Source organism: Euprymna scolopes, chromosome 44, assembly GCF_053919585.1.
Source record: "Euprymna scolopes isolate OS-2025 chromosome 44, ASM5391958v1, whole genome shotgun sequence".
NCBI classification, from domain to species: Eukaryota; Metazoa; Mollusca; class Cephalopoda; order Sepiida; family Sepiolidae; genus Euprymna; species Euprymna scolopes.
Window position 1 is genome coordinate 10,381,868 of NC_136525.1, and position 21,407 is coordinate 10,403,274.

At 36.1% G+C, this 21,407-nt stretch overlaps 1 protein-coding gene across 1 annotated transcript in view; it reads left to right on the top strand.

Moving 5' to 3' along the window:
- LOC145268689 (uncharacterized) overlaps positions 1-21,407 on the top strand; it is a 1,072,728-nt gene that overhangs the window by 16,955 nt on the left and 1,034,366 nt on the right. The window contains exon 2 of the mRNA XM_080124201.1: positions 9,271-9,557. Within this exon, the coding sequence (XP_079980327.1) occupies positions 9,296-9,557 (262 nt within the window). The 5' untranslated portion in view covers positions 9,271-9,295. The remainder of the gene's footprint in view (positions 1-9,270; positions 9,558-21,407) is intronic.

Consider the following 21,407-nt stretch of genomic DNA (forward strand, 5'->3'; position numbering starts at 1 on the left):
TTCAATTCCATGAACCATATATAAGAAAATTGTATTTTCTTTTTAAATAAATAGAAAAGAGGTTTTTTTTTAATATTAATATCAATACACACAAAAGAAAAAAACGAATTTATAGGAGTATATATATATATATATATATATATATATATATATATATATACTAGACTGGGTCAGTATATATTAACTATGGAATTAATGTATGAGCATGACACTTGTGACATAAAGAAAATAGTTTTTTTGTGACATAACAGAAACATTTCTATGAAAGTATATTAAAATGAAAAAAGAATATAGATAGATTTCTATGAGTCATTCTGTTTATAATTGTTTATTTTTGAAAAAAAACTTCTTCATTAGTAGTAGTATTAGTATTAGTAGTAGAGAAAATACATGTCAACCAGTAGTAGTAATAGTAGGATAAGGAAGATGAGGCGTAGTAGTAGTAGTAGTAGTAGTAGTAAGAGGAGGCGTAGTAGTAGTTGTAAAGAGAAGTAATAGTAGTAGCAAGAAGAGGAGGCATAGTAGTAGTAGTAAGAGGAGGCGGATAGTGCGCAAGCAAACAACCAAGAACGACAGAGTTTTAATATTATAGAGATAGATAGATAGATATATGTATAGATATATAGATGTATTACGAAAGATCAGAAGAACGTTGATCTTGTTTGGCTTCGTGCCAATGTGTACGCTGAATTGATGACGTAAATAAAAGGTTGATAAGAAATGAATGGCGAATGACGTAAATAAAGGTAAGGGATGGTGGAAGAGAGCGAGAGGTGGGAGTAGGAAGAGTAGAGAAACAATAAAACGTATGATTGTTACTGAAAGATAGAATATTGATTCTATAATAACTGCATAAATTTAAATATCATATTTAAGCGTATTTGTTGTATTATGCTGCTCTAAAAAAAGGTCTGTTGTGTATGTATATACGTCTAAATGTTGATATGCGTACTTGGGACGCAGGGTTCATCCTGATGTGTATACATGTCGCTAAATGTCTATTGTTGGTGATTCTTCACTATTTGAACCTTAGAATTATGTTGTTGCTGTTTATTTATGATATATCATATCTAATTGTTCATATGTGCGTGTGTGTGTGTGTGTGATACGTGTATTTTTGGGAATACCTTAACGTCATCCCTCGTTGATCTTGTCCACCTGGAATTCACCTTGTTCTTGGAGGGGGAGAGGCTGGAACCTGTTTGGACGAAACACATTGACTCCAAGACGATGATTGGGTTTATATTGTTTTTATTCACTTTCCAGGAGTCGATCGCAGAAGAATGGGAAGTGAATATCTTTGCTTGCGTGGTTTACTTCTAGGTCTCTTTTTTTTTTTTCACACACGCGTCAGCTCCCACTTCAGTGAAAGGGCGACAACCTGTTAAACCGCCCGCTCTTCTTTTACGTCCAAATTCCAACTCCCTGAAAATTAATTATGGAAAAATTCAGTATCGTCATACGTACAAAAAATGGACGAATTTACTATCAGAATCAAGGCTTGATAATTCAAACCCAAAGAGCCAATCGAAGACATTTCAATGTGAGAGATGCACTTAGTGTGGGGATATCTAAAGGAAGGGGTTTTTGTCAACAAGCGCTAATCTTTAATAGAGCTAAATGAAAAAAAAAAAAACACCACTAGAGAAATAAGAGAAATAAGGCCAGATAATCGTCTAAATGTTGATATGCGTACTTTGGACAAAAGGTTCATCCTGAAGTGTATACGTGTCACTTAATGTCTATTGTTGGTGATTCTTCACTATTTGAACCCTAGAATTATGTTGTTACTGTCTATTTATGATATATCATATCTAATTGTTCATATGCGGGTGTATGTGTGTGTGTGTGTGATGAATGTATTTTGGACATACCTTTATGCGTTGTTGATCTTGTCCACCTGGAATACATCTTGTTCTTGGGGGGGGGGAGGCTTGAACCTGTTTGGACGAAATACATTGACTCTAAGACGATGATTGGTTTTATATAGTTTTTACTAGCGAGGGGTACCCGGCGTTGTGCGGGTGTTTGGGGGGGGGGTTAAAAAAAAGTAAGTATGAGGATCGAACCCGAACCCTTGATTTGGTTGTTTTTGTTTTACGGCATATCAACCCTTTTCGGGTTATTTAATGCCGAATCCAAAGATTTTGAAGAAAAAACTTTTTAATAGAATATATTTGTTGTTTTCAAGTCGGTTTCTATTTAACCCATAGTTGGGACCTTAACAAGTACTACCACTCCGGGTCAGAGTGGACCTGGGAGCAATGGTAATTAAAGGGTGGCTCCACACTCCCCAAAGCCCACAAGCTGGGGCCTCACCACTGGATATAGTTTAAGGTCATATCCAGGACCACCATTGAGGGACTTTTACCCTCTGCAGGGGGGCAGTCGGCGTATTCTAATGCCCCACCGACAGGGCCCCGAACCCTTGAGGCAAAGTTGTAAATTAAAGTGTGAAAATAAAAACGTGCAATGTTAACCATTGCCCCACCGCGAGATGCTAACGGAAACACGTTTGAATTTATTTAATTAGTTGCATTTAGCAGGTGGTCGTTTTAATGAGTTAATGAGGTCAAGTTTGGCTGCGGGATAGTATTCGTTTACAGCTGAACGCTTTTTTTCCCCACCCTCAAGATGTTATAGGAAAAAGACTAACCCACATGCGGCGAGCGACAAATAGTGAATATTTATCTTCCCGAAATCGACCAAATTAAATAGACAGGCGAGCTTCGTTGTTAACTGTGAGATATTACGATTTATATGTGATATAAAAAGTTTTTAAAAAGTTGTGAACCGACCGACCGCTTCTCTGAAAGAAGCCTTTTGTAGATATATAGAAAAAGGCGAACACACATACATACATACATTTTCGCTTTTATATTTATAGATTCACTTTCCAGTGTCGATCGCAGAAGAATGGAAAGTGAATATCTTTACTTGCTTAATCTTTACTTGGTTAATTCTAAGTCGCCATTCTGAGACACGTCAGCCCTCTCCCCAGTGAAGGGGGGGGGCGATCTGTTAAACCGTCCACCCTGCTCAACGTCCAAATTCCAACTCTCCAACTAACCTGATCCACGTAACATACACGTAGATCCGATCAGCTGACCAGCTCTTCCTGTAAACTTGTCTACAATATGATTTACCATAGTTTGACAGTTTTTCAGCATTCTTCTCATTCATCTCCCATCTATCTCTCCAGTTAGATAGATAGATAGATCGACATTTTCTTGTGTTCGACCTAACTATATAACGTATTGCATGACCGGGCAACGCCGGGCATCCACTTATATATACTAAGTACTGATCCAACGGATCATCTATAATAGCAAATTATGAAAATATATTTATCGCAATTCAGCTACAGAGAAAACAAAACTTCCGTGGACAAAGTTTCTTTCCTAGAACTGGCCGTTTGTACAACAAAATACCGCAAGGATGCTTCCTAGCCGACTACAACATGGCCGTATAAACAAAGGAAACAAGTTCTTGTTGGACCGCCGCCTTAAATAATCGAACCTTGCACAATCACATCAGGGTGTTGTCTCCCCATCCACCTGACTCTCGTGTAACCGTTGTCCTCGAGCGGCATTTCTGCCTTGATAAGAGGAGACACCATCGTAGTAAAACAAAATCGTCAGGCTAGGTGTTCTAGTATTACGATTTCTTATGGGGATGAAATGCTAAAGCCTCAGTGTAGCTTGATAGCTAGAAAAATATAATTATAGCAATCTAGTTCTACTCATTTTTTTTTTCGATTTCCTTATCTGGTTCAAACCGGGGATGGGGCATCCTACCAGATGTTAGACATTCACCCGATATTGCGTACATCCTGTGTGTGTGTGTGTGTGTGTGTGTGTGTGTGTGTGTGTGTGTGTGTGTGTGTGTGTGTGTGCGCGTGCGTACCTGCATTTATACTTGTGTGCGCATGAGGTGATGTGGATGTGTTGGTCTGTGGTTTTTCACTAAAACTTGAAAAGATAAAAAAATATGCAACGTTGTCGCCTCAAGCTAAGATGCAATTTAATAACCTGATGAAATTTACTTCCTATTAATTCCCCAGTCAAAGAAAATCAATATTTTTTTTTTTAAGTTATTACAATTCTCCCCCATCCTGCAATGTCATCATGAACTAAGTATAATGGTTTATCTATTTCCATCATATATATATATATATATATATATATATATATATATATATATATATATATATATATATATATATATATATATATATATAAACACGGAAATTACATAATTGTCGATGCAATAATTTATTTCAACCTTATGGTATTTTCAAGCATCTAAACTAGACAATTACATTTTTGATACTCTTGAATATCAAAAATGTAATTGTCTAGTTTAGATGCTTGAAAATACCACAAGGTTGAAATAAATTATTGCATCGACAATTATGTAATTTCCGTGTTATATTTTTATGTTATTTCTCTGTTTACCACATTGAAGCTCTCATACCCGGATTTCCTCCTGGAATTATTCCATTATAACACTAATATATATATATATATATATATATATATATATATATATATATATATATATATAAGTGCTTTTACACGATTTTAATCGACTTTTTCAATAAATTCACTGCAATTTTTTTGTATTTCCCTTGCACTTTGTTCACTGGGTATATATCTTAGGTAGGTTTTTGTTTTGTGCAATTCTTTTTCATGAGTCCGGTTGTTTCTAAATTACTGGGATGTAAGATCTTCCTAAGATTCCAATTTCTTTTCATGTCGTACATAAGACCTTGGTATTTCCTTCTCTTTTCCCTCTCAGATCTGTTTAACCCGGCATCATCGAGGACACTAACTTCTACTAAGGTTACTTCTTCTTTTTTGTCCAATATCACTATCATGTTTAATAGCTCCATCTTCTAGGGACGTAACTGTACAGATTGCATAGTCATAGTGGATGGTGTATGACTTAATTCCAACTGTTGTTTCTGGTAAACATGTTGCCAGGATTTGCTGCTGAATTCGTTATTCAACGTTTTAATGGCGTGATGGAGATCTTCCTAAGATTCCAGTTTCTTTTCATGTCATGTTATTACGGTTTATCTCCAATATCCTTATAGGACTCTGTGACATATTTCCATTGTATGGACGCAAGGTGCAAACGAAAACCCCACGATATCATTATACTATCTTTGGGCAGAATAGATACTACTCTTGAATCCTAGCCAGAAGACCAAGCGGGTATATTTTAATTTCTCATTCGCCTCAAAAACATCATTTATTTTTATTTTTATTTCATTTTATTTTTTACATTGCATCTTTGGTGATCAGGAGATCCTATTTATTAAAAAAAGGAGGATAACATACTACGAACATTAAATTGGTGTATAGATGCACTAATTTAAGGTTTGTAGTATGTTGTCACCGTCTATCCTCCTTTTTTTTTAATAAATAGGATCTCCCGATCGAATAATTTATAATCTGGATTTTCCAAGTGCCTTAATCATTGCACCAAGGGTCCTTGTGCACAAATTCCCAAGTTCGGCAGAAACATCCCGGAGTTCGACAAGATACACCTAAAGAAGGTCGGGGGTTACATCGACCGAAACGCTGTGAAAATGACACTCAAGATGAGAACAGTAGTCCGATGAATCCAAATAATACGAATAACCAATCCTCATCTCAAAAATTCAGAAGCGTCATTATTATAATTATTATTATTATTATTATTATTATTCCTATTTACTTGCCTCCCCACGAGGGCAGAGTTAGACACAAGGTCGGTTTTTGATGTGGGGAAAATCCATCTCCCCCAAAAAGAGGCACTCTGGATAGGAACAAAAATAAAAATGATCTCCGTCTAGGAGGATTTCTCCTCCACTGATCGAGGTCAGATAAAGGTGAAGTGTAGTATCAGAACAGATACTACACTGTGTTCCTCGCCGAAATGCCAGGAACGACGTCATTATTAATAATTATATATATATATGAGATAAGTCACAGATTAGAAATCAAGTGAATTATCCTGTCAGATATTACATTGTGTTAATACTTTAAGGATGATCTTAGCCAAGAAGGTAAAGCTCAATATTTAAAAATAGAGCAATGTATAAATTTAATGATTAAAGTTTAATTCTGTAGATTAAAAATCTATACAAATATATTTAAATTAAGAATTTCTTGTTTGAAACAAGGAATATACGGAGACAAATTGTATTTATTTCCTTAATCCATGGATTCAGTAATGGCTCGTTTGTTTATTCATAGCTGAACTTTTTGCATTTCATTTCCTCTGATGATATGAGCCATTATTGAATATCCATGGATTAAGGATTATTTTTTCTCCATGTATTCCTTGTTTCAAACAATGAATTCTTAACTTAAATATATTTGTATATATTTTTATCTACAGTATTTAACTTTAATCATTAAACTTATATATATATATATGTTTATTTATATCTATTTTTGCCCTCTGGCTTTAATTGCCTCCCCACGAGAGCAGAGTTAGGTTCAAGTTCTGTTTTATTTATTTTTTTAAAATCTCTCCTTCACTGACTAGATAGGAAATATAAACTGTAGTATTTAGAACAGATACCGCACTGTGCTCTTAACAAATAATCACTATTGACTGAAAATAAAACAAAACTACAAAAAAGTTTTAGACTCGATGCGCAATGGATAAAGGTGTTGAATAGCGATCAGTTTTAAAAATGTTGTCAATTTTTTTACTATTGGTTTTAATGTTGGGGGTGGGTCCAACTTTGCTCATAGAAATGCGACTCAGAATTGGGACAAAAACAAAAATTCCCTCGGTCTAGAAGGATCTTTTCCTTCATTGATAGAGGATAGAAAAGATGTGCCTTGCCTATCGGTTTGTCTGTCGTTCTAGCTGCTTCAGGAATGTTAGATACCTGCTATCCTATTTATATTCTTCGAAGATTCAATTACCAAATAATTGCCAGTAGACAGAAAAGGAATAACTGCTAACCCATCTCTCGTATCTATCTATCTATCTATCTATCTCTCGTATCTATCTATCTATCTATCTATCTATCTATCTATCTATATATCTATCTCTCGTATCTATCTATCTCTCTATCTCTCGTATCTATCTATCTATCTATCTCTCGTATCTACCTATCTCTATCTATCTACCTATCATTTTTCTTTCTTTCTTTCTTGAGATGCTAGAACTCTCGATTAGTTTTACAATAATTAAAAAAAAAAAAAAACATTAAATACTAGCAAGCCGCCCGGCATTGCCCGGTCTTAAAATACGCTTAAATATGATATTTTGATTAATGCAGAGTTCGTATTTATTATTATTATTATTATTATTATAGTGGATCCAATATAAAGTAATGATTTAAAAAGTCTTTAAAAAAAAAAAAACAGAAAAAAGGACTCATGCGCCAGCACCGAGAATCCTAAACAAAGCCGTTTAGCTTATAGTTTAAAAAAAATTTTGCCTACCAAACTCCTATCAGTTTTGGTTTACAGACATAAAATTTCATATACAGGGTATTCGAACCCATGCGGAACTTTATATATACAGACACAGTAGCATTTATATATTTGTAGAAAAGATATATATGGTGTCCAAAAAGTCACTGAAAGGTTTTGAACTTTGATAAATTCTTTCTTTTTATGATATCTTTCTGTAATTTGAATACAATCTGTCTAAGACATTGGGAAATTAAAAAAAAAAAAAAATGCAAAATTCAAACAATTTTTATTTATGAAAAATAATGTCTTTTAAATGTTGCCCATTTTCAGCTTCGCATATTTGTGTCTTTTCCAAAACATTATTCATGACAGATTGCAGAATCTCTGGATTGCAATTTAACTTCATTATTTCATTCTGCAAGCTGGCAGACCTCGAAACGTAAAACCCCAAACCCTGCAAGAACTGAAGAAAAGATAAGGAACAAATGGGCAACATTTAAAAGCCATTATTTTTCACAAACATTGCTTAAATTTTGCATTTTTTTATAGTTTTGTTTCCCAATTTCATAATCAGATAGTGTAAAAATTACAGAAAGATATCCTAAAAAATAAAGAATCTATTTAAGTTCAAATCCCTTCAGTGTTTCGACATCCTCTGTGTGTATGTATATATATATATATATATATATATATATATATATATATATATATATATATATATATAAAAGTGAACGTGTCTGTGTGTCTGTCTGTCTGTGTACATTTCCCTACGCAATAACTCTGTCAATTTTTAGTCTATAGACTCGAAATTTGAAATACCGGGTACTAAGATTTGGGAAAATCGATGTGACGGGTGTCAGCCAGAAATTTGGCTGTTAAGGGGTCAAATTTCAACGATTTGACCTTTAAGAACTCTACCAAACTCCTCCGACAATTTTGGGTCTAGACACTTGAAATTTTAGATATAGGTTCCTTGAACCTGGATCTAACTTAATAAAGTGATTTGAGCCCGAAACAATAAATTTTAAGGGGTCATAATAGGGGTCAAAGTTTTAAAAAATTAACCATTTTTTTTGTTTTTTTGCTTTTTTTGCACAGCATACACCTCCAAACACCCGAGCAACGCCGGGCACCCCTGCTAGTATATATATATATGTGTGACCTTGTCTGTCTGTCGAATGGTCTCTACCAAATTTCTCTGCCAATAGTCTTGAAATTTGATATATCGGGGATTTTAACCTGTGGAGCAAATTCAGTTTGATCTTTAGCCAGTAAAAATAAATGGTCAAAATTGAAATATATTGGAACTTGGCAGGCGCAAGTCGACTTAAAGTGCTCTTCTACGCATGCGCAAATATACATTTAAGCCTAATTCATATCGTTTTTATTCAAACGGTAACGACTAAGGCTAGAGAGCTATACATTTTGGTTTTGATTCTAGCTGATGACACCCAAGTCATATTTTTGTATATAACTTTTAAAATCACTACTGTATATTGGGTACAATATAATAATCAATAGAGAATTGACTCTCTAATGATAAATGATAAATCTGCATGAATTAAAATATCATATTTAAGCGTATCTTACGACCAGGCGACGCTGGATGTCGACTACTGTATATTACATACAATTCAATAATTAATAGAGAATTGGTTGGGTTGCAATATAATAATCAGTAGATAATTGGCTCTATAATAAATGCATAAATTAAAATATTTTATGCCCGGGCAATACCCAGCAGCTAGTTTATTATGTATAACTATATAACTTCATTAAATAATAAAAAAAGATAAGAAATGAACTAAATTTCTGATCTTGTTTTTGTTTCTTTTTTTAACAGCCCCCTCCAAGCTGCCCCTGTCAGCATGCCTGGAAAGGCGGAAGCGATTCTTGGCGCATCCAAGCGTTTTGAATGTCAGGTCGTCGGAAATCCACGGCCCAGCATTAGGTGGTTTAAAGATGGTGTTGATATTACCAGTCGCAAGCGATACAACTTCCAATACGATGAGAATGGTATCATTTCCATGCACATTGAGCGCGTGATCCACAAAGATGCCGGATTTTACCGTTGCCGTGCAGAGAATTCCCAAGGGGTTGCATCCACTGCGGCCTACTTGCAAGTCAAATGTAAGTTTTGGAATTTCTTTATTATCTCCCTTTGTTATCGAAATTTAACCTTTTGTTTTTGTTATCTCCATTTGATATTGGTTCAGATTACACGACATTAGTTTTGTGATGTATGTGTGTATGTGTTTGTGTATGTATATATACGTGTTTGTATCTATATACGGCATTATCATGTTGACACACTGGTTCTTGTCAGATCACCAAAGTTAAGCAACATTGGCTAGTACCAGATGGGTGGCGATTTGAGAATTCTAGGCGTTATATGCACTCTCTGCTTATCTCGGCATTGTTTCCAGTCGTCCTGAATCTCCACTTACCGCTGGTATTTAACAATGCCGATTCAGAAGAGGTGTGGTTGGAATTATGCAACTCTTGTCACACAAAATTCCACACACAAGCACTTTTACAGTGGGTATCGATAGTCTGTCAAGACTAAAGGAAGCTGCCATGTATGCATATATGTGTGTGTGTGTGTAATATATATATATATATATATATATATATATATATATATTTCAGAGGAAACATAATTTAATTTAAATACCCAAAAAAAAAAAACAAGAAATGGGCAGGTGAAATTAAAATTTTCCCTAAGGCCTTATCGTCTGACCCTCTAAGAGAAAACGTCAGAATGATAGATTAAAAACTAAGAAAACGAATGAGGGAAGAGGGGAACTTTGGTTTCAGTTGGAAGAACAGTGGAGAAAAAAAAAAAAAAAAAAAATCTCACTGTTCAGGTGGTTTTAAATCAATGAATATCTCCAACTGATGTCTAAGAATCTTTTGTCTACACAGGCTAGGTCGAGAGTTGTTAATAACTAACGCCTCAATGATATTGAGATGATAGTTCGACCTAGCACTGTATAAAACAGAAAGCCACCCATCGGAATATTGATCGGCACACCTATTTATACTCAACAGGTGATCGCCAATGGCAGACTCATGAGCCTGGGAGTGCCCGGATGCTCTCGAAACCTGGGTGGTTTTCTGTTTTATACAGTGCTAGGTCGAACTATCATCTCAATATCATTGAGGCGTTAGTTATTAACAACTCTCGACCTAGCCTGTGTAGACAAAAGATTCTTAGACATCAGTTGGAGATATTCATTGATTTAAAACCACCTGAACAGTGAGATTTTTTTTTTTTTTTTTTTTTTTTTTCTCCACTGTTCTTCCAACTGAAACCAAAGTTCCCCTCTTCCCTCATTCGTTTTCTTAGTTTTTAATCTATCATTCTGACGTTTCCTCTTAGAGGGTCAGACGATAAGGCCTTAGGGAAAATTTTAATTTCACCTGCCCATTTCTTGTTTTTTTTTGGTATTTAAATTAAATTATGTTTCCTCTGAAATTTCTCCTTCCATTCTGCTGTACCAAAAATAATTTACTTATATATATATATATATATATATATATATACGAGCAAACAGTTAATAAAATATGTTAAACACTTCGAAAAAGAGTTAAAAACATATTTAATCTGAAAAGGAAACACTAGATAAGTGGATAGTCCTTAATCCACGGAGTTTCGAAGAAATACTTTCCTTCTCATCAGAGGGTAGGAATTAGCAAAATGCGGGATCGGATTTTGCAAGCAGAAGTATTTGATGAAACAACAAGTAAGTCAAAGATCTTACTTGAAAACAAAAAAAGTGAAGCAGAGGGAGTATGGTAAAGAAAAAGGTGATTACACATGAATGGATAGTCTGGTGGAAGATAAATAATCCAGTGACGGTAAAATCCAAATATATAACTTCAAGAAAGTTAATTGAATTTCCATTTGCACAAGTAAAATCCAAGAAAAACCCGTAATTGGAAGGTGGTCCAAAATAATCCAAAGGCAGAAATCCATGGAATGATTCACAAAAATGTGTACAAGGGAAAAAAGGGAAAAATTCCGATAATATTAATAAAAGAAAAATAAGATATGCGTTTCACTCTACTGCCGAGGCATAATAAATATATATATATATATATATATATATATATATATATATATATATATATATATATATGAGGAGAGTTAAACTATGCAAATTAACATTTGCATTAAAAAATCAAGGAATACAAAAGATTATTTTCTTTATTCCATGAAGTTTCAAAATTAGGCTTTTCTTTTTTTTCTTCAAAGGAAATAACTAGTAAAATATTTTTATTATAAAAGCGAACTTGTCTATGTGTGTGTGCAGGACCGTCTCTACCAATCAATTTTGAATCTACATACTTGAAGCCTAAAAAAGAGAGTTAGAAATACTAAATTTTAATTAAAAACAATCTATTGCGTAAAGCCTCAAATGAAAAGTATTCTCTTCACATTTCATGGTATTGAATGCCCTATAGGGTTGATGTGCCATTAAACAAAAAAATTACCTTACCTAGTCTCTTTATTTATTTAAAAAAAAAATTTTTTTTAATTCTTTAGGAGTGTTCCTAGTGCTCCTACAATTATTGGTATTATATTGATTTTCTTATTCGTGTGGGGTATATGGTTAGAAAAGAAGAAAAAAGAAAAGAAACGTACCGGGCGTATCTGCATAGCTCTTTGGGAAAGAAGGAAAGGATGGTCAGCGCATTTGTATACGCGAAGGGCATCTTGGGAAGGCAGAGCATGATGGGAGAAGCTATTTTTTTCCTGTCTCTTCCTTTTTTTTTTCTAGATAGGAGGATATTAAAAGCAAGGAAAAATTCCCTGGGGCAGCAGAGAGAAAAGAATCGTGAACATCTTCTATTGAAGAGAATTTTGTATTGCTGACGTTCGGATTGTGCGGTGTGACATTGGTGGCGGGAGGCCAGGTGTGGTCGATTGGAAAAGAAGAGGGCAGAAACGTGCTGTTATCGAGAGAGTGACTCACTCCTTCCCGAACCCCAGAACCGAATCCTGATTATAACCCTAGAATTAGTAGTATGAATTTTTTTTTTTTAATTTAGAATTTAAAAAACTAGAAGCAGGAATTATCTGAACTGATTATAACTTTTTATACACACACACACACACACATATATATATATATATATATATAGTTGAATTAAAAGTCGGTCAATTTAGCTCTTATGCGTAGATCATCGTATAACGATTAGATCACTGTCTGACTGACGTAAATGGACATTTAAAATTAAGATGTTTAAAATTCAGCGTTATTTCAAGCGGTTAATGGTAGCCGAATGGATTAGGTCTCCGCTAATCGAGCCAGAGATGTCTCATGATACGGGGTTCGAATCGTTCAACTGGTATCAATCGTGACACCCTGCACTGAAGATTCCTGAAAGGATGAAACACTAGTGTCTGTAGGTATTTAATTATTATAGTAGAAAATAATTATATATATATATATATATATATATATATTAGTGATGAGATGAGTCTAATATTTTCCCGATTCCGATTCTTTATAAATCTCTGATTATTTAATTATAAGATTGTTATTTCCCCCGATTTTTCTTAAAAACGCATATTAAATATTTTAAACTTTATATATAGGGGATTCAAACCTTTAGTACAAATTTGTTTTGGTTTTTAATCGGCTTTGGAATTTCTTTATTATCACGCGTTGTTATCGAAATTTAGTATTTTTTAATTGATCTCCTCTTGATATTGATTCAAAGTTTTATGAAGAATGTATGTGTGTATGTATAACATCTGCATCGAAATCCCAACTGTTGTTCATTGCAAAGTTTGGTTCTGTCTACCAAAGAGATTCATTACTCGGCCCATATTGTAGTCAATGAAGTCCTATATCTTATATATATACATTGAAAAGTTCAGATATATTTGAAATACTGACATAATTTAATATTCCAGATTTTTTAAATTTGATTTCTGGATCTGATGATCTTTAGTAACAGTAAGCAAAATTTCAATCTGATCAAAAGTAGTTTTGATTTGTTTTTTATGAAAATTGCTCTAGACAAGACATGGAGCCACTCATTGTAAGGAGATAAAAAAAACAAATGTTAGATGAATAGATTTCAAATCTAAAAGTTATATACGTATGTAAATTCCGGTATTTAGAGAAACGAAGTAATTATGGCCGATTTACGGAGAATGCTGGAATCGAACGCAGTTATCAAAAGTTAAAATGACTACATTATTGTTGCTTAAATACGATTCCAGGAATGCAGTGGAATTATCCATTGTAGTTAGAAATAGCTATACAACAAAGTTAGGTTAGAGGAATAATGAAACAATGAAATTAAGGAATATCCTTTGTGTTGCCAGGACATGTGTTGGAAGCAAAACATGTTTGGCCGTGTTCTGACCTCAATAAGGGATATAGAATCAATATATACAGTTAAGTTAGTTGAGTCAGACAGTTTGAGAGAGTGAGTCGAGGAATAGTTCGAGTTAGTCCGGCAGACAGTTGTTAGCCAAAGCTCCTTAAGAAGCGAAGGGGAGGAGAAGACGCAATGTAGCCATATCAGATTCTCATCGAATTCCCATCTCCAGCTGGAAAATAAATATCTTCGTTCGTCATTTCAAAAAGTAATGTGTTATCTTCTGTTCTTATGTATCATCACGTAGTCCCATCATCTTGAATAATGAACTTTATATGAAGCTTCCTTCCAAAGTGTTGACTCTATCTCTCTTAGTGTGTGTATGTTTTGACATATAACGCAAATACACAAATGTGGTATACCTGGTTCTGCTGTCAGCCTCTAGAAGATTTACAGCAATTCTTGCGAAGACGTTCCAACAGAGATACCAAGACGCTGTGTATTTTTATGTAGTTTATTCACTCCCAGGCATTACGTCTAGCAGAGGAGTGATCGATGATCTTTACTTGGGTGGCTAGTTCTTACACGTCCTACATCTGAGACCCCCCTCCTTTTGAGAGGACACCCCTTTCAAATCATCTTCTGTTGACGTCCTCAATCCAATTCTGACTATTTTCTCAGCTTACTCGAACACGTAATCACATGCACGTACTTCCGGGTCAGCTATCAGACACTCTTCCGGTGCAATTGATTGGTCACCGAGCTTGATGTAACTTTGACATGTTTTAACAGCACATCAAAACACAGCTCACACCTCCCCGTTCATCATGCCAGTTAGATAGATAGATCGATAGATAAAAAGATAGATGGATGACTAGATCGATAGATATATCGATAAAACGACAGACAGATAAAGAACTAATAATTTCTTGCGTTCCCAACAACATAACAACTCATTCTTTTGTCCCTATTTTCTTCCCCCCCTCTCTCTCTCTCTCTCTCTCTCTCGCTTCTTCTCTGCACTACTCATAATAACTCTGCTGACCTCTGCCACAAACTCCACATGTAACCTGTCGGTCACGCTCAGACCGTGTTGGTTACAGTTCAAACCTCTCTCGGACCCCCACACCGTCCTGCAAGCAAACAAACAAAAATAAATAAGTGGCCTTTCTTTCTTTTTTAACACAAGTCGTTTATTATCGTTTTTCTTTCTCCCAGCCCCGACATCAGCTTAAAAGTCCCTTACTGCCACTATGGGGCCACCTGTCCATCTCCCCTGACTGTGTTTTCCTTTCTGCTACACTACATGCCGGCTATAGACAGCCATTTATCATTTTTGACTTACCCTAACCCTAACCCTAACCCCAAACACCCATCTTTTTCAACGACACTTTTTCTTCTCTCGACCACGTGGTGGCCTTTTCTTTTTTTTTTTTGTTTCTTAAACTCGTGCACATTTCCTAATTAGCATGTGTACTTTTTTTTGGCTACTGCTGCTAATATCTTCCTAAGCCAGCTATCTTCCAACTCCTGCTGATATTTTCCCATATGCTCATACTCACTCTGTTACACGCAACCTTTCTATGAAATATTCCAACAAATAACTCATGAAAAAACCTAGAACTTCCAACATAGACCCCCACCAGTAGGTCTCTTTCTCTACCATCAGGGGTTTACGTTCTAACCTTCCAAAGATTGGAATCCAATTATGGGAGACGAAACCTGACTTGTGTGAAACTGGCATTAATTCCACGGCTTCCTTAGCCAATATCTCCATCAAATGTTATTCTAGTAGTAAGCAAGCTCAACCCTGTAACGCGCCAGAGGAAAAAAGAGTTGAAAAAAGACAAACTGTCTTACCGATGTGCCTACCATGGTTGTGACGTCACGGGCGGGCGAAATAACACGTTTTATATGACGTAGTGGGAACGAGGGTTGAATGACGTGCAAAAAATGTCAGCAATAAAACCGACTCTCGTTGTAGAAAACTGGCCAGTTGAGGGTGAAGGGATTAATGTTTTTGGCCAATTTTTCGATCAAAGGGTCGAACTTCAAAACGATACCGATCTCGTAAAAATCCGTCCCCTCGGTCCAAAGTTTTAGGCATACATACATACATACATTTAAACAGACAAGTGAGATTTATATTAGAGACTAGCAGGGGTGCCTGGTGTTGCCCGGGTGTTTGTAGGTGTGTGTGTTGGTGGGAGGGTAGATGGAAAGAAAAAAGAAGTTTTTGTAGGTAGGTAGGATCGAACCAGGAGCCTTGAGGTGAAGGTGGAAAATAAAGTATGAAAAAAAACTGACACGAATTGACAGGTGTGCGTATTTAATGAGGTCAAATAGAAATACCGCAGTTAACTTTTACTACGAGGCAGTTCTTTGTGGTTTGTTTACCCAAATTTGGCAGGTTTTGTTTCCCCAAGATGTTGGGGGAGAAAACCAGCTCGCCATTTAAAGGGGATTGTCCAAATTGAATAGCAATTGTCTGATATAAGGGGGTTTCCCCCGCATTGATAAAAATCTGATTGCTTTCTGGACGTTTCCGGCATGAGGTCGAGAAGCACACCTTCCCTTCAGATTAGTTTCACTTTATTTATACTAAAATGCCAAACAAACACGTGACAAAATGTTTTGACAAGCTTCTCGGTTTGTCCTTTACTCCTGATCTGAAATGGAACACGTACATCAAGTCTGTTGCCAAGGTCGCTGGAAAGATGGTGGGATCCTTCTACCGCTCCAAAAGATATCTCACTACTGATGCAATTCTCTATCTATATAAATGCCAAGTACGTCCAAGGATGGAATACTGTTGCCATATCTGGGCAGGAGCTGCTAAAAATAGCCTATCCTGCCTTGACAGAGTACAAAATAGACTTTGTGGCTTAGTGGGGGATGCCCTTTTCTCTTCCCTGCAACCTCTCTCCCACAGAAGAGACGTTGCGAGCCTATCCTTGTTTTATCGTTATTTCCATGGCAGGTGCTCATCTGAACTCCAATCTCTGGTCCCCCCTCGCCAATCTTTCACGAAAAACACCCGTCTAGCTGAATCCACTGTGAAAAATTTCCCCCACTCTATATCTGTGCCTAAATCAAAACGTAGATTCCATGAACAAAGCTTCTTTCTTAGAACTGCACGCCTGTGGAACTCTGTTGCATCTGCCTGCTTCCCACCTGACTACAACCTGGATGTCTTCAAGTTCAATGTAAACAAATTTCTAATGAACCGCCCCCTTAAGTAAACATTTCATTAAAACTCCACACTAACGCACTGTACTTGCAATAACCCTTATCCCCGAGTGGCTTCCGGGCCTTGATAAGTGGTGTAAAAAAATAATAAAATAAAAAAACATAGCGCGAATTTTATAAAAGTCAATCAAAATAAATCTACACATGACGTCCCTTCGCAAATCGTACATATTATGATCTAGGGAGTATATAAAAAGTTTTAAGACATAGCAACTCCTCCCTCAGAGAAGCGTGGCGAAAAAAAAAAAGCCTTTGGCGGACATACATAAAATGTGCACAAACATTTTGCCTTTTATATATACATAGATTATCTCAAATATGCACAAAATAAAATCCCAACATTAATGTACATCATTTTATGAGTTGTATTCAATCTTTTCAAGGCGGATTTAGATCTATTAAAATTAATTTCTAAATTATGTTTATTCAATATATTTCTAGATGAATATCTGTCACTTTGGGCCAATACTTAGATTTTATGACTGTAGTTGCGTGTATTCATTTTGTAATAAAACCTGTACAGTGAACTCGAGCTTTAAAATTGTCATTTATATTTGCTCTCTATCGTCTCCACACTGATGGAGTAGCTATCTTTGAGAATATTACTAAGCAAATTAATCATACCCTATCTGCTTATGTTAAATTGTTAGCTACCGGAAAACACCGGAAAGACTAATCGAGATTATTATGAGTTTATAAATTCATGATAATCGATTATTATTATTATTATTATTGATTCAGAAATTGTATTTCGTAAATGATATTTTAGGAATGTTGAAATCTTGGTTGTTATTGTCATTGGAGTCGAAGTCAGGGATATTGTTTATAGTTAGAGTTAAGGTTAACAAAACAATTCTGTAAGGAATTCGAAAATCTATTGACCAATTCAGCTGGCAACAACGTGAATCAATAGTCACATGTTTGCAAGCGTGATGAGTGACGTCATAGGAATTAAGTTAATGTACCTATTTACTATGCCTCCCCACGGGACAGAGTTAGACCCCAGGGTCGTTCTTTAACGTGGAGAAACGGTACAAAAATAAAAAAAATTGTCTCAGTCGTGAAGGACTGCTCCTCCACCGAAAGAGAACAAGAAATGGAAGGGCAGCATCTGAAGAACAGATACTACACTTTGATCTTTTTATTTATTTGCTTCCCCACTGAGCAAATTAGGCAGGAGGCCGTTTTTTAATGTGAAGATAGGGGGAAGGGGGAGGGAAAGGGGGATCCAGCTCCCGAGGAGGGAAGTGGGAGCTGGATTAGAAACTGTTGGTATGAAGGGTTGCCCCTTCAGTGACCAAGGTCAGATATGTGGGGTTACCCCCACATATGGTCTTTGCTAGTCATAGCTGGTCTTTGCTAGTCATAGCTTTGCAGCATCTGAAGAACAGATACTACACGTTGATCTTGACCAAAAGGCCAAGGATTAAGTTAATGTAATATAGAGTTAAGTTTTTGCAGAGTTGAGATCGGAGGATCGATAAGAGAGGATCGACTTTGGGATGCTGGAAGCGGCGTCAAGAGAAATCTTTATGTGGTAGTAACGTGACATTTGTTGTTCTAAAAATATATTCCGGTCGTGAATAATAAATGTATGTATGTTCGTTATTTAACCTGGTCTTTGTGTTTGTCTTTTAAACCAAGGTACGTAATTTTGTCTTGTCATCACCAACACCAACAACATTGTTCTCCCCTTATATATGTGCTCCCCATCATAAACACCTATTCTTAAGTATAAGATGTAATGCCACAAACAGCCTTCATTCAACATATATGTGAATATTAGTCGTAAACGTTATCTTGGTCCTCTCTTCTATGCTATGTACGTAATTTTGTCTTGTCATCACGAACACCAAGAATATTGTCCTCCCCTTATATATGTGCTCCCCATCATAAACACCATCCTGCTTCACTGTCTTGAGCCAGGTTTCGAGCTGGCCACTGTGACGTTTCTTCCAGCTGGTGGAGTTGAACTGATGACTACGAATGAAGTCACCTGAGTGTGGCCGAACCAATGTTGCTAGTCTTTTTATTTTGTTGTTATTTCCAAGGAAGGTACTCAACTCTGCTTCAGTCTCTGTGAAACATTCGCAAGAACTCGTCTTACTACCACAATGGAAAAAAGACTTTTCTTTCCTTTCACATGACTAACAATAAACGGAATTTCTTTTCCAAAACTTCTAGAACATGTTAACCCTTATCCTCAAGTAGTCTCCGTTAACAAACCCATTCGAGTACCCGATGCCGATGGACAATTTATGTCTTTTAAATCTTTTTCTTACAACATACCCCTGAACTGTGCTCATTCTCAGTTCTGTCTCTGTTTACTCTATTGTCTTCATGAAGATAAAACAGATTATAACTAAACCTCAAATATTCTTCTCCGTCGGACGGTGTACCGATACGCGATGACTGACTTTGACGGTTTCTGAACGTTCATAGTGGAACTATTCCCATGCAAAAATGCGCCCAACTTAACTGATTGGTCAACCATCGACTTAAACAGCTACATACCCTCTAAGAAATTCCAACAGAAACTGAGCAGCCATGAATGTGTTATTAGTCTTTATCTCTTTCTTGTGGTCATAAGGTTTCCTGTCCAAATTTCTCTGAGTTTCGCCAATGTAGATTTTATCGCAATCAAAACAAGGAACGAACCCACTCGATGCTGACAGACAATTTGAAAGTCTTCTTATCCTCTGTTCTATCTCTGCTTGGATATTCTGATGACTCGGTTGTCTCAATAAAAATAAAAACAAAGTAAAACAAAACCCCAAATATCCCTCGCTATCGAACAGTGCCTTGATACTCGATGGCTAACTAGAACACTTTCAAACGTTCATTTTGGAACTACCTCTACCCGTCTGAGATAACATCTGACTGTGACATCAGCGTCCAAGGGTGGCGTGTACGACACTGAAACTCGGAACCCGACCGACAGGAAATGAAAAGTTATGCAAGTACTCTTCCGATGGCAAGAGGTGTGACTATGGAGGATGGGTCACGTTAGCCATTCTTGTAGCGGGTGATAGTTAAGTAGGGGAATAAAGAAAGGTCACGTGGTCTCCTTACCATGGAATGAAGATATGAAATATGTCGGTTTTATAAACACCACCAAATAAATTTATTTACAGCAGATACAAATATTATTGATATACTAGCAGACCTGTACGGTGATCTTGCTCTCAAAAACTGAAGAACCTAAGATTATTATGAAATTCAAACATAAATTAATAAGAGATTAAGGCGCCAGATTTTCAATGCTGGTTTATTTAGAAAACAAACTTTGGTTTAATCGTTTTACGGCATATAAACCCTTTTCGGGGTTTTTAATGCCAAATCCTGTTTTTTTTGTTTTTTTTTTGGAAATAATATTCATGTTGCATCCAGTTATTTTGTAGAAGGTTTTTATTCTTCAAGCTTTTTGTATCTTCAATCGCTAGTTTGTAGTGTTTGGTTTTGGTTGTTTTGTAGTGGATTTTGTCGTTTTTGTTCCCTGCTCTGCAAAACATGAGTTTTGTAATGGGAGAGGAAAAAGATTACAGCATTAATGTTTGGCACATTTTAAGTTAGGAAAACAGTCAGGAAGTGGCGGAAAAGAAAGGGGAAACTGGAAGAAAGAAAAGGAGGAGGGAAGGGGGCTGTTGTTTTTGTTTTTGGTTTTGCAGAACATAATTAAGTTTTGCAAAAAGAAATTCAGTGAGAGATTCTAAGTAACGTTACTTGTGTTTATAGTCTTTGATGAGAGATGGACAACAAGATCAGGGGCGGACTAGTGTTCGCTAGACCGGAGAGCATTTATCGTCACATCTGCACTCTTTGATGTCCAGCGAAGAAAGAGAATGAATGATACAAACCGGAAGTGAAGGTAACTGTATCGCTCCCTGGTGGCACGGCACGGTGTTACCAGAATCTAAGGGCAATAATCGTGTTTACCTTAAGGTCATCTGTTTATGTATGTGAGTTCGCTTTTGTGGAGAACTCTATTCCCACATGACTATAGTTTGTAGAACGAATACAAATGTGCTTATAAAATGTCAGGGAGTATCAATGGCATAGATGGGTTCAACTTTCGACAGCACAACATCTTCAGAGAACAGGTCTTAATCTTCTTCTAATGGGAGTACACAGGAGGGGAGCAGGTCCTTCACATGTCGGGGCATCCCATCCACAGTCTGACAGACTGACTTAACTGATATTTACTATCAGCATAGACAGCTACATACCCTCCAAAAAATTCTAACAGAAACCGAACAGCCAGCCATGGTACTTCTGAACATGCAGCCCCCATTGCACACACACAAATATATATATATATATATATATATATATATATATATATATATATATATATATGACAGAGAAATAAAAAGGAACAAACCGTGTTATATG